General features: G+C 38.2%; 1 protein-coding gene across 1 annotated transcript in view; it reads right to left on the bottom strand.

Moving 5' to 3' along the window:
* LOC133520581 (RYamide receptor-like) overlaps positions 1-14,630 on the bottom strand; it is a 91,087-nt gene that overhangs the window by 27,075 nt on the left and 49,382 nt on the right. The window contains exons 2-6 of the mRNA XM_061855088.1: positions 9,715-10,394; positions 9,424-9,622; positions 6,026-6,094; positions 4,338-4,496; positions 2,669-2,756 (exon numbers count right to left, since the gene is read on the bottom strand). Of these exons, the coding sequence (XP_061711072.1) occupies positions 2,669-2,756; positions 4,338-4,496; positions 6,026-6,094; positions 9,424-9,622; positions 9,715-10,358 (1,159 nt within the window). The 5' untranslated portion in view covers positions 10,359-10,394. The remainder of the gene's footprint in view (positions 1-2,668; positions 2,757-4,337; positions 4,497-6,025; positions 6,095-9,423; positions 9,623-9,714; positions 10,395-14,630) is intronic.

Genomic DNA, 14,630 nt, shown 5'->3' with positions numbered 1-14,630 from the left:
TCATACTCGTTGTAAAACATGAACTTGTCTCTTTCTCTTTCGGTGAGTGGGAGCTCGTTAGCATGTGCGCATCCCTCGCTTGCTCAGATGCGATTGGCGACTAAAGGCAACTTGTACAATTGGTCACAACTTCACAAGGTAAGTGCTTCAATTTTGGAACGCCTATAACCTATCTTGAGTTATGAAATCATTGAATTATATTAGCTCCCCCCTAAGACTTTTGAACCATAACTCCAAAAATTATAATAAAAATCGTGAAAATAAAGCTTAAAAAATAAAGACATTCAATATACAACCATTGCAAACGTGATCAATTACGCTATTTTTGAATTATAGCGAAAAGGTTTCCCTTCCTCATTGTAAAAATACGTACAAAGCGCTGTGAAGGTAAGTACAACCTTTTGCATGTTATTTACATGGTACTTACTAATAGCACCCATTCATGGAAGAAGAATGTGTTTTGATGTTTCCTCTTCTTCCATGCACGCTTTGCACATGGTGCTGTCTGTTTTACCCGTATTGTGTAGGTGTTTGTTTAGTGTGTTATGTCCTGTAATTAATCTTACTATTTTACGTACTTTTTAGGGTTCCGTAGCCAAATGGCAAAAAACGGAACCCTTATAGATTCGTCATGTCCGTCTGTCTGTCCGATTATGTCACCGCCAATTTTTTTCCGAAACTATAAGAGCTATACTGTTCAAACTTGGTAAGTAGATGTATTCCATGAACCGCATTAGGATTTTTACACAAAAATAGAAAAAAAAAAAACAATAAATTTTGGGAGTTCCCCATATTTAGAACTGAAACTCAAAAAATCTTTTTTCATCAAACCCATACGTGTGGGGTATCTATGGATAGGTCTTTAAAGATGATAGGTTTCTAATATCAATTTTTTCTAAACTGAATAGTTTGCGCGAGAGACACTTCCAAAGTGAAAAAAATTGTATTCCCCCCCCCCTGTAACTTCTAAAATAACAGAATGAAAAATCTAAAAAAAAATATATGATATACATTACCATGCAAACTTCCACCGAAAATTGGTTTGAACGAGATCTAGTAAACTATGTAGTTTTTTTTTAATATGTCATCAAATTTGAAAAAACATTTTTTTTTCATCAAACCCATACGTGTGGGGTATCTATGGATAGGTCTTCAAAAATGATATTTAGGTTCCTAATATCTTTTTTTTCTAAACTGAATTGTTTACGCGGGAGACAATTCCAAAGTGAAAAAATATGTGTCCCCCCTCCCGCCTGTAACTTCTAAAATAACAGAATGAAAAATCTAAAAAAAATATATGATATACATTACCATGCAAACTTCCACCGAAAATTGGTTTGAATGAGATCTAGTAAGTTGTTTTTTTTAATACGTCATAAATGATACGGAACCCTTCATGGGCGAGTCCGACTCGCACTTGGCCGCTTTTTTCAGTTGTAGTCTCGCATACCTAATATACAAAGTAAAAAGCCGGCCACGAGCATATTGGGTCATGCTCAGTGTGGAGTACCGTAGTTATCCGCCCGTTATAATATTGAATAACACATTCTTCTAGACTGCAAACAGTTAGAAGTATACAGGAGCGAATACCTAGGGACTCCGTGCACACTAAAAGAGGCAGTTAGCAACCTAAAAAACATTGCTAGGCTTCGTGGAGGAGCAGGGGAGGTTAGAACAGCACTACCTCGTTTCACGCAAAATAGGCCCAATGGTTGTAGACTTGCGGAAAATGCCCAGAAGCACTAACTAACTAGATATGCGCAAAATATAGTTTATCAAAATATGTAAAATTGACCTTCAGTTTGTCAGAATCAAAATTTATAGCCAGTTTATTGACCGCGGACTTGACGTACGCGGCGCGCGGCGCGGCGAGCGTGGTGACGGGCGGCGCGGCAAGCGGCCACCGCTGTCGTCCAAAATACGAGTAGATTCATTCAAGCCTATACATTTTGATCGTGCTGCTCGGAGCCGGACGGCGCGAGCGGTGGATCGCGTCCAGTCCGCGGCCTTAAATAGTTAATTGTTTCACAAGGGGACAAAGTTGTTGTTTAACCACCAATATTGATACCCAAGCCAGCGAAAGATTCCAAAATTAACCACGAACGTAGCGAGTGGTTTAAGAATTGGAATCTTCAGCGTTGTGAGGGTTTCAAGGTACGAGGGTTAAACAAACTTTGCCTCCGAGTGAAACACAACAATTTTCACAACACACCCGCGAGGGAACTATGAAATACCAAAAAAATCATATTCAAATGTACGTAATAAAAAAATATCATTCAAAATCATCATTTAAAATTCAATTCTACTAAATAACATAAGGAAACAACTCAAAATTTGCATCTAATTACTTTGCCCTCTATGTTGATAAAATACAACGTTCTCATTAGTTTTTGAACAATCAAGAGGGCCTTTACCAGTTGGTGGGGTGAAAATGAAATTGCGGTACCTATTACGCGCATTACCATTATATTAAAACGTAATCTATGTCAGATATTCCTAGCATGTTATGGAATTAGAATATAGCTTACTATGCTATTAGAATAATATAACAGGTTATTATAAGATATCAAATCAACCTTCGTTAACCCAAGAGCAACTGTCTGGATATGACGTATTAAATTCGTAACTGTAGACTCTAGGAAAATCTATACACAATCTGAAGACTTACCTGACATTGGCAACCCATCACACATACTTGATCGGTGACAGGACCGCTGAGTGACTTCCAGTCTCATGCATAGCAGCCCCGCTAATGCCTGAGAACAAAATACAAAGTCTAATATAGATTTTATAATGATTATGGGCTCGATGCGAACTTTAAGATAGGTAGTTCGTCAAATATACACACGATTCGGATTAAGTAGACACGATATGGATCGGATATGTTAATGTCAAAAAGTGACGTTTCTTCAAACAAAATCGTCACTTTTGATACTGACATCCGTTCCATATCTCATAGAGGCCTGATATTTGACGTACCTATTTTAAAAAGAGCCGTATGAGTATGATAGCAGTAGCAAATTAACATTATACAGGATGCTTGATACTTCCATCGTAAAATGGCAGATGGTTTTGAGTCATTTTCTATCTTCTCATGGCTAGATAATAAATAACTCACGTAACAATTTGTAATTTACGCATCTGGGGACCAGAGAGCTGGCAGGTACCTCGCTCAACGCATCAGTCTCACAGTTCAGCGGATTAACGCAGCTAGCATCTTCGGGACCTTATCGCAAGGGCTTTCTTTAGATTTCGTTTAGTTTTTATTTGTGTATCGTTTATATTGAGATTAAATGTTGTTTTAAGTTATTTTTGTGTTGTTTATTGACATGTTTTGTACCTTATTGCAATTAATAAATAATTTACGCAAAGCATGTGTAGAGGAGGAAAAAAAATAGGGTATTTTTTTTCTAGACATGACCAGCTAGCAAATGACTTAACCTATGTCATTTTAATTTAGCAAGCGAGGTGCCAAATATCCTTTACAGTAAACACCAAGTAAGACACATCCTCATATTAATATATACCTACATATCTTATGGACTACACCATAGTTTTCAAAATTATAAAGGTATTTGATAGTCTTAGATTTCATAGGTTATACTTACCATTCTTACCAACAATAGTTTACAAACAAACATACATTACGTATACAATGAAGTGCATTAAAACCTGAATGAGTAATTAAATAACGTCTTTGCTCTTTTGTTTAAAGTAGGCTATGAAACAAAAGAGGGGCACCGAGGTAATTAATGAGATACCTAAATACGTGGAAATTGAATAAGCTTAGGTAGCGCGCGTTCATGTAGCAATAAATGATGTGGTTATAGTAGGAGTGGCTCATTGCCAGCCAGTGGCTCTCGGACCAAACGTACGGCATACCCGGCCACGCGCCTCACTCTTCGTCGCTCACAAGTCTCTCAACCCCTTGTGCCACAATACGAGATGCAGACTTGTTTGAACCCGCGGCGGTAGCGCGCATTCATGTAGCAGTAGATGATGGGGTTGCAGCAGGGATCGGAAACCGGTATTTTTTGTATCGGAACGAAAACGGTATTTTTTCGTTCTTTGTTAATTACTTCATTTCTAATTAGGCAATCTAATAATACGAAGTCGTTATCTGAAAATACAACTGAGTCCTACATTTAGAGTATAAAATAAACCGAAATATATGGTTATTTCTATGTTTTTGCAAAAAAACCGGTTCCGACCCCTGGGTTGCAGTACGAGTGGCTCATGGCCAGCCAGTGGCTCGCGAACCACACGTACGGCATGCCCGGCCACGCGCCCCACTCCGCGTCGCTCACAACACCTGTGCCACAATACAAGATGCAGACCTGTTTGAATCCGCGGCGGTAGCGCGCGTTCATGTAGCAGTAGATGATGGGGTTGTAGCACGAGTGGCTCATGGCCAGCCAGTGGCTCGCAAACCACACGTATGGCATGCCCGGCCACGCGCCCCACTCCGCGTCGCTCTCGTGCGTTGTCCACAAAACCTGTGCCACAATACAATCATTAAATGAAATAAACAATACGCGTTTAAGTAGTATGAAAAGGCAAAATAATATAGTCACCACCCACCTATACATGAATATTACCGCTTTATCGTTTTTTTTATTATTTTCAATATGAGGAAAGTGGGCAGGTCTAGACAGTTAAGATAGACAAGTCATTAAAGGTTAAACCTGTCTTAAACCCTTCTAATTATAAAATCAATAGATCAGGATACGTAGACAAGATGCCAATCGTTAACGTAGCGAACGAAACGCAACTATCTCTGTCGCACAAATAAGGAAGAGTGATAGAGAGAGATAACTATCTACGCTACGATAAGGAGAGTATCACTATAACATGGGCGCTTTAAGGTATTATTGTTTTACGAATCTATTACCTTCCTACCAAGAATTTTGTTTTTTTGTAAAAATAAACGAAAAGTTTTATTAAAACGTATTTTCATCCACTCAAAGCTTTTTTTAGTAAAATTACGGCTTTATCGAATACAATCGAGCCTGTAGGTAGGTACATATTTACCTAAATCATTGCCTAATTTGTCAAGATAACGTCTAACTGTTCCTTTCCCCTTACTTCGAAAAAAAATACAAGGATAAGCTCTTATTTAAGCAGTCAGTTTATAACAGGTAAATAATAATTGGAAACTATAGTTTTATTTACTTTTACTATTTTCAACAAAAAGCATTCTGATTGTTCAAAAACGGGTGAGAAAGTTGCATTTTATCCACATGTGTGGCAAATTTTGAGTTGTTTCCTAAAGCTAACATTAGGTTTTTGATTTTGTTCATAAATATTTCATAACATTAATTTGGATTTGCTTACGATTGATATTTTATAGTTAGAATTTTCTTCGCGTTGGTGTGGTAAAAAATGTTATTTCACTCGATGGAAAAAATTATTTAACCCGCGTGCCTTGAAACCCTCGCACGGCTGATGATTCCGATTTCCGAACCACTCACTATGCTCGTGGTTCAATTTTGGAATCTTTTGCTTGCTCGAGCATCAATATTGGCACGAGCGGTTAAACAACCACTTTGCCCCCTCGTAAAACAAAAAAACTATTATGATATAAAAGGCAAACGAACCGACGAAACGCCAAATAGTAAGCGATTATCGTCGGCCCATGGACCCGTATAGCACCAGAGTGTTTATAAGAGCGGTGCGGGCTTTTCAGATAGGAGTACGTTCTTTTCTTGAAGGTTTGAAGATCGTATTTGTCTGGAAATACCGCAGGCGACAGTACATTCCACAGTTTAGCCGTGTGAGGCAGCAAGTTGCTGATCTAACGCACAGTTGAGGACTGCCACCCATCTAAAAGTGAGGCCACACTGCTGCATTGCGTTGCGTCGCGTTGTTTTCGTCGCAGCATCAACGCTGCGTCGTTTTACATGTATTATTTATGACTTGCGTCGCGATGATACGACGCAAACGCAACGCAACGCACCAGTGTGGCCTCACTCTAATTAATAAAGATGGAAATGTTGTATTTACAACGAATGTAATAAGCACTTACTATAAACACGTTTAGTGGCAACCAGCAAATTGTAAATACGGCTACTACCATCACCATCATCTTGATCATCTACAAAAAACAAAATTATTAAAGCCAATAATGGATAAAAAATATACCTAATTGACTTAATAGTTCTTCCGTTTTCTAAATTATTTGTGAAACAAGCGCAGTTCTGTCTATAGGTAATATTATCAAGTGGTAATATTTTATACAAGTAGACCAGGCAACGAATGCTCAAAAAAGTTATAGAGGGAAATGCTTGAAACACAGTGTTTGACTTCGTAACTTTGTTTTGACTAACTAGGAGGTGAACATATCAAAAGTCACCCCTTGAGCCGGGGGGAAAGGGGGTTTGAAGATCCCATTTTTCGGTTTTTCTGTTAACAAATATTCTTCTTCTCACACCTCCTGACTAGTCCAAACAACGTTACGGAGTCAAAAATTGTGTTCCAAGCATTTCCGTCTACTTATACCTTCTTATTGATTGGCCTAAGGTCGTTATTGAATAGCGTATATGGCACACATACACATCGTAAAATACCCATATTAGACAAGTGCAGTTTTATCTTCAATAATATTATCACGTTTTATTTTATACAGGTCGATATTACCACACAGAGACACATTATGTATTACATAAGTGGGATACCTATTCTATAGCATATATTCTAATCTCCTTTCAAAAACTTCAAACGATTCTGTTTACATTGTGTACGATCATTCATAAATGTACACCCAGCTGCAAAAGTGCACGGCCACGAATGAATTCCATTCATAATGTGTCCATGCAATTTTGCAGCTCGCTGTACAATATATTATTATTGTTGCAAATGTAATCGAATTCAAAATTACAAGTTATTGAGTTTTGTTTAAGTATTCACTTTCATGACACGTACCTACATTTTGATGTTTTATTAAAGTTAGGATGAATACCGCTTAAATACATTCGTGGACAAAGAATACGGGTTAGTACGAAAAACTAGAATATTTATTATTACGCTACGCCTGTCGTAATGACGACAGAAATCTCATACGCTACGCTACGACGACGATTCTTGTGCGGACTTGTTTGAAGTTGTACGTGCTGTAGTGCTCTCGTTCTACGCGCGTATTAGTTACGATACGCTAACGCTTCTCTTACGCTTACGCGCCGTGTGCTGAGGGCCTTATAGTCTGCACACTTACGTCATCTTCGGGTCTCTCAAAGTGGGTTTTTGACTTCACCTGCCGTGAGGTGCCGATTTCGGAGCATGGAAACTATAAATCGGTATTCTCGAGCCGTAAGTTCAAAAGTGCATGGACAAGTTTGGAATGAAATCATTCATAAATTGCCCATGCAAGTTTGAACCTGATGGTACATCTCGGTCTGCCAGTTCGGTTCTGTCCAGTTTTTCGGAAACATTGGGCGACTCTCTGCACTTTAGAAAGTAATACGCCTGTTATTCTCGGTGTACTTCTCTGACTTCTGCCTTTTTCTAACATAGTGACGAATGAACATACGTGTTCATTAATTTGGTGTTCAATCAATGACCATGAGTCAATAACGCAACGCACCAGTGTGTGGCCTGCCTCTTTGGAAGATTTCAGCAACTAAAGATAGACGACAGTGCCTCTAAATGGAACGAACTAACCGCTGGTGTTCCCCAAGGCGGAGTGCTATCCCCATTACTATTCTCCATCTTCATCAACGGTATCACCCAACCCTTGGTCTCATCATATCACTTATATGCTGATGACCTGCAGATATATGCTGCCGGTAGCATCGATGAGTTAGAATCATTGATCAAGCAAATAAACCAGGACATATCACAAATCATTCACGTCAAATTCTGTTAAATTTTGGAACGTGCTACCACTTCTTTTGAGACTAAAAAAACTATGGCTCTCAGATGAAGAACCTACTGACAGGTAGGAAGATGTGTGCGGTCATAATATATTTTATATGTATTCATATATGTATATAAAGATATTTATTTATATATAGTTTATAGAAAGTAATAATATATAATTACTTTAGCTAGGTATAGTTTTAATTACTCTTTTAGGTATGGGTTAACTGGAAGAGATCCCTCTTAGGGATAAGTTCGCCTTTGTACTACCCAAATATTTTCCATCTGATGTAATATTCATTTTTCTCGTACAATAAAGTGTTTACTTACTTATTTTCATAATGACCATGAAAGACAACAATGACTGCCTTTTATCATTATGCTTTGACAGATTGAAAAGCAAAAGTAAAACAAGCACGATTTGAATTTAGATAAATAGTACCTAATTCGATTTTTTTTATTACTTGAACTTTTTCCAGTAACCATGTAAAATATTAAATGTTGCAATTGTTGCATGTAATACGATATTACATTTTTTTTAATATAAAGTTCGTTTCATGCAAGTATCAATTATTAATTTGTAAAATAAAAAGATTTTCGTCATTGACCCGTATTATTTGACCACTAGTGCATGTTGTACAGGGAGACAACGTTCTAAAAAAGTTTTATCTTACAATACATTATGGCAATGATGCTACTAAAATATTAACAATCTATGTAACTAACCTAACCTAACCTAACCTAACCAAACATCAAAGAGGCAAAGTGTTATAAAAATAATTACGCCACTGTTAGGAATTTTTACAACTTTTTTAGACACCGTTTCATCGCATTACTGTTTTTTCTTTTTTGTTTGCGAGATTTTTTTCAACTTCCTAAGCTGCTTGGCAGTAATTAATGAAATCACTCACGCGGCCCACGCACAAAAATAACCAGCCTTGAACTTTTTACATAAAAATAGATACTTTACTTAAAACTGCTTTTACATTAACGTAAATGTTTTATTTAACAACTCTTAAGTGCACGTGTCTAAAATACTTAGCTGTAAAGTATACATTTTATCGATAAGCAAAGGCTCTCTTTATTAATCAAAAATTGATGAGAAAGTTGCATTTTATCCACAAGAGTGGCAAAGAAATTTGATGCAAATTTTGAGTTGTTTCCTCAGGTTGGCTGGTCGAATTGACTTTTAAGTGATGATTTTGAATGATTAATAATATATTTGTAAGCCTTAGTTTGTATTTGATTTGTAATGTGAAAATTTGTGTTTCACTTGGTAGCAAAGTTTGTTTAACCCTCGTGCCTTGAATCTTTGCAAAGCTCAAGATTCCATTTTTTTTAACCAATTAAATTTTGGGATACTTCGCCGGCAGGCGTATCAATTTTAGCACGAGGATTTAAACAACAACTTTGCCCCCGTAACGGCCATTTTAGTACAATTTCAATTTATCAGACTTGTGCGCCATACACAGCAAAGTATTAACGTGCTCAGAAACAAGCTCGATGGTATCGTCAACTGTAGAAAAAGAAGAACTTATAATAGGCGAACTGTAAAAAGTGAAGGGGTACCTTCCGCTTAGAGCGCTGCATGCGTGTATCGCGTGCGCTCTGCGCCTCGCCGGGCGGGCGGCCGCCCCACACGGCGTGCGCGATGCGCGCGTACGTGCACACGAGCGCGCACAGCGGCAGCGCGAACTGCAGCGCCAGCAGAGCGCACGTGTACTGCGAACTCTGCTCGACCCGTTCCCACTGTTCGAGGCAAATATCTCTGGGAAAATTACATAATATTATTTATATAAAACTATTTCAATAATAAATTACATTATTTTCAGTTTTATCAACACTCACGTATTTACTCACGCTTGACAAGTTTTATACCACTCCGTTGGCCTTTGGAGTGTCGATACGACGGGAATTGGAGCAGCTGTGGCAAGTGCTCCTCCCCACACGGCTGCCACCACGAGCTTGGCAGCAGCTTTTCCCAAGCGTGGCCGAAGCGGGCGCATTATAGCCATGTAACGGTCGATAGAGATGGCGAGCAGCGTGTACGCGGATACTAGCACGGACACGGCCTGCGAGTAGTTCACCACCTTGCACATGACGGCGCCGAAGGGCCAGTAGCGTAACACTAACATCGACACAAACGAGAACGGCACGCAGAACAGCGTCATTAGAATGTCCCCCACTGCTAAATTCACTATAAAGTAGTTCGTCACTGTCTTCATGCGCGGTGACGTCTGCACCACGAAACACACTAGCCCGTTGCCTGCGAGAGCCACCACAAACACTGTGCAGTACATAAAGTAAACACACGCTTGGAACAGCGGTGATGTCAGGAAATCCCCCGTTGAAGTGCTCGCTGAGCACCAGCTCTCGTAGTCCGCCCATGTCTCGTTCGTATACACTGAAGAATTTTCCTCGATTGAAGCATTCTTATCTAATCCATTGTTTCTTCTCGGCTCATATATTTCAAATTCATTTTCCGTATGATTGATGCCATACATTATGTGGTTTTTCACATCATTGAGGTTCTCCGAAACCTGAAAAGAAACGTATGTATAAGCGGTTTTGAGTAATAAGCACGTCCGGAGGTCAATTCGAACTTTGGGAATCTTGTCCTGATTTATTATTTACATGTTACTTGATTATCTTGGCAAATGCCCGACTATACTTGCAATATTGATAAGAGTGGGATACACAGCAAACAAAAACAGATTAAAATGTGATCTTTAAAGTTCCGATAGGCCTCCCGAAGTGAGCGTTTTATAATCAGATATATCAGTAAAGCGTGCATAAATTGTGCGTTACGTTGCGGCGGTGTGTCGGGAGCGAAAGCCGGCTGTAAATAATGTTGCCTGGAGCCGTAATTCGGACTGTGTTTACTGTGTTCCAGCTTTTGCAAACACCGTGCTGTGGCATTTGTTTACGCCTGTTTACGCCATACGTCGCGTCTTGGTTTATAACGATACGTCTCATTCATTTGGTTATCTTCATAATGTAATGTTATTTTGATCTGTTTGTTACTAGGACGTTTGAGTTATAAGTTAAAGAGAAGCAGGTACAAAAGTGAATACGGCGAAAGTTGCAAAATAACTGTAAAAGAAAGTAGTAATACATTCCAGGTAATATGAAAGTACAATCAGCATCAGTAGTGAATGAAACAGCGCTCCAAAAGTAGCTGCCACCCGGAAAGGCTATTCTTTTCTAAAAGAGGAAAAAAAAAGTCAAAAATTCGCTCGAATCCGGCTCGAAGGACCAAATTGATGTATGGGCTGCTAGTGCCTCATACACCAATTATATTATGTATGATAGTGTTAATGATAACTCACAATATTACCTAAAATAAACACGTTATTGATACAGAATTACTTTAACTATAAAAGCGAGATATTGTGAATGATGGTGCTAATGAGGACACGCGTGATGGGTGCTAATGATGAACGTGAACTGACTCGTATTTTATTGCTTTACGCAATTGTAAGTCATTTCGCTGAGATGGCAATGTGCGGTATGTAGACCGTACAGATACAATATGGGTCGGATATGTCAATGTCAAAAGTGACGTTTTTGTTTGAAGAAAGTTCGAATCGGGCCATTTATCGCAGTTGTTACTGGTTATAAAGCAAAAAACTAGACCACACATGTTGGCTTGGTAAAAGTACTTCATTTTGGAAAGCAGTGTACATAGATTTAGTCGGAATAAAAACTATGTTCTGATACATAATTATGGTCTAAACGCCACAAATAAAAATGTTATGATTTATACTGTCATTCTTATGTCTCATATATTCATATTCAGACATAGTCATTGCGGGGACAACATTTAATAACAGGTAAGAAGCTCCTATATCGATAAACTTAACTATCGATACTTTTCTCACATTCTCGTACTAGTGATCCCTCCATGTATGTAAAAAAATATGTTAGGAAAAGAACAAACCTGAAACAGAATAATAACTCAATTCCCTACTTTTACTCTAAGCATTGTTGAAACTTCACTCATAATTATTTTTTCTAACCTAGCGATCATTTAAAATAATAAGCTTTCTGTAAACTTTAATTTGTGCAAAAAAAATACACTTACAAACCGTATCCGGGGAGACAAGCATTGATAATATACGCTTCAACTGTAGTTTACTCTGAGAGTACGTCTGAATGTCTGTCAAGTTAGACCAGTTTGATAGCACTAGCTTCCCTCGATACCAATGGAGGACCCTTCCCATCCCTTCCCTTCCCTTGATATCAATAGAGGACTTATTAAACATATAAAGTTTTAATTGCATAGCTCTTATACTTTAGCTTTTATTGATATCTAAATAGCCCCGATTTCACTCACTCAGTCACTCACTCACTGATGATTATGAAAATTCTAGGGTACTTCCTTGACGTCCTAGAAAGCTCAAATTTGGTATGTAAGCTAGTAATAATACACAAACAAAAAAACGATAACTTTAAACTTTTACCCTTTTAAACGGTCAAGCCACATATTTTGACTAAGGTGTAGAGTTTATGAATTTAGGATTTGTATAGTTAGAAGCTTGCTTCTACAAGAGATCTGATAATTTTTTGACAGTGCGAGCCATTTGGTTTCATCCTGGCAACATTTTACATGAGAATGGTTTTGGTGGGATGCCTAATTTCCAAAGGACACGTAGAAACTTATTTTATGCATCGCGGTTAATATTCCTTGTAACTAAATTCTGAATCGCCCAATTACAATAGCAATATTCCCCTGTTTTGGGAATATTCCTGGGAATGAAGGAAATTTCCCGGGAATTTCCCATAAAGGAATATTCCTCTTCCCGGGAAATTTCCCACGGCACATCACTAGTCCCGTTATACAGATACTGCAGACAGCCAACGCACAGCACTTGAGTGAAATGGAATCTACAAAAGTTTGTACCTAAAGCTTCACCAAGAAAAGGTTATTTGAAATTCATCCCCTTGCGAGTTAGAAGTTTATAACGACCATTACTAGGCTTAGTCGTGGATGGATGCTAAAGTACTAACTATGTAAATGAGGGAGAACAAAAAAAATACATTGAAACTGCAACTTCTTGCCAGAATCCCCTCGGAGTGGTGTTCTACCTAGGTTCTATTAAACACGGAACTTTTTCTAGTACAAAGGGTTGATTTTGAACTCCTTCTGTGCTGTTATTAACAAATCTCTTATAATATCAAAAAATGCTGGAATGAGGATTTGAACAGTATAACATGGATATCTTGTTGATATACTCTCGCCATCATGATGTTCATCTCTCTGCTGCTCTGTATTAATAAAGGCATTCCATTTCTAGGATTCCGTACCACAAGAGGAAAAAACGGACGCCTTATAGGATCATTTTGTTGTCCGTCCGTCCGTCCGTCTGTCTCTTATCTGAGGAACGCGTGGAGGTATCAAGTTGAAATTAAAACCATAATATACTCTAAAGTCCACAGTCCTTACACGCTACGTAGAACACACCCATGACTCAGAAACAAATATCCGTGCTCATCACACAAATAAATGCTCTTACCAGGATTTGAACCCAGGACCATCGGCTTCATAGGCAGGGTCTCTAATTCACTATATACCCACTAGGCCAGACTGGTCGTCAAATGGTCTGCTCCAGTATCAAGTACCAAGTAGTAGATACTAATAAAATTATATTACTATTAGACATTATATCATACATATTAAAGCGATCAAGGTGCTCACAAATATTTGTACAAGTGTACATGCGTGCTTTGTACACATATTTGTGAATACATCGGCCGCTCCGATGTATTTTTAAGTGTATATAATTATGTAAATACATAGTTTAATTATCTGCGTTTTAGCTTAGTTACTTTAAAATCTATTTTTGTGATATTTATTTTATACCCTGATATTCTATGAAAATTTAAATAAAAAAGTTAATAATTTGTGCATATTGACTAGTCAATCTGTCCCACAGAAATATGGTTTAGACTTTACCTACTATGTGCAGTAGCACTGACAAGAGCAGCCACTCAAAATACTCCATCAAAAATCACCCCGCTTTTGATTGTACTTAGGTTTTTACTATATTTTCTGACTTGAAAAACACATTATTTTTAAAACAACTTAGTAAATCTGCCTACATCTCATTGAAAGATAACCAAAACGTTTGAAGCATTTTAACCAGAATACGGTTATTCAGGCAAAATCTCATTCTTTCTGTAAACCAGTTTCACAAATTGTCTGATATCACCGGGATTACAAAAATGAATCACGTCCCAAAATCATCAATTTCAACGCTACTGTGGAACACACGTCAATAACGTGCATAACATACTCGTATAACCACCCACATACTGATGTGACACGTGATGAGATGAAGAACGGACGAAGGGTACTTATGCCGGGAGTCGGGAAGGCCTACTCTCCTATAATTTTTAAATTTAATCTCTAAAATTGGAGATCGGTCTGCGGCTCCGGCTTTCTCTGAGATGAAAAAATATCTATTAAGACCAAGGGTAGGTACCATATATAAGCGAGCAGTCAGGCCACCCTTGCTATATAAATCCAAGTGTTGGGGGATGGGAAACACGAAGAACAAAAATCGCATGTTACCGAAATAAGAATGTTGCGATGGGCTAGCGGTCTAACCAGACTAGACAGAATCTAAATTAGGTACATCAGGAGATCTTTTAAAATGGCCGAGATATCACAAAAAATGCAAGAGAACCACCCACGCTGGTTTGGCCACGTGATGCATATTACTGGTAGAGAATGCCTCGTGGCATTAAGTCCGCCTTTTGTACTGTAAGATTTT

Source organism: Cydia pomonella, chromosome 8 (genome assembly GCF_033807575.1).
Source record: "Cydia pomonella isolate Wapato2018A chromosome 8, ilCydPomo1, whole genome shotgun sequence".
NCBI classification, from domain to species: domain Eukaryota; kingdom Metazoa; phylum Arthropoda; class Insecta; order Lepidoptera; family Tortricidae; genus Cydia; species Cydia pomonella.
Note: the sequence above shows the minus strand (reverse complement) of the source record. Positions and strands in the feature narration are given on the sequence as shown.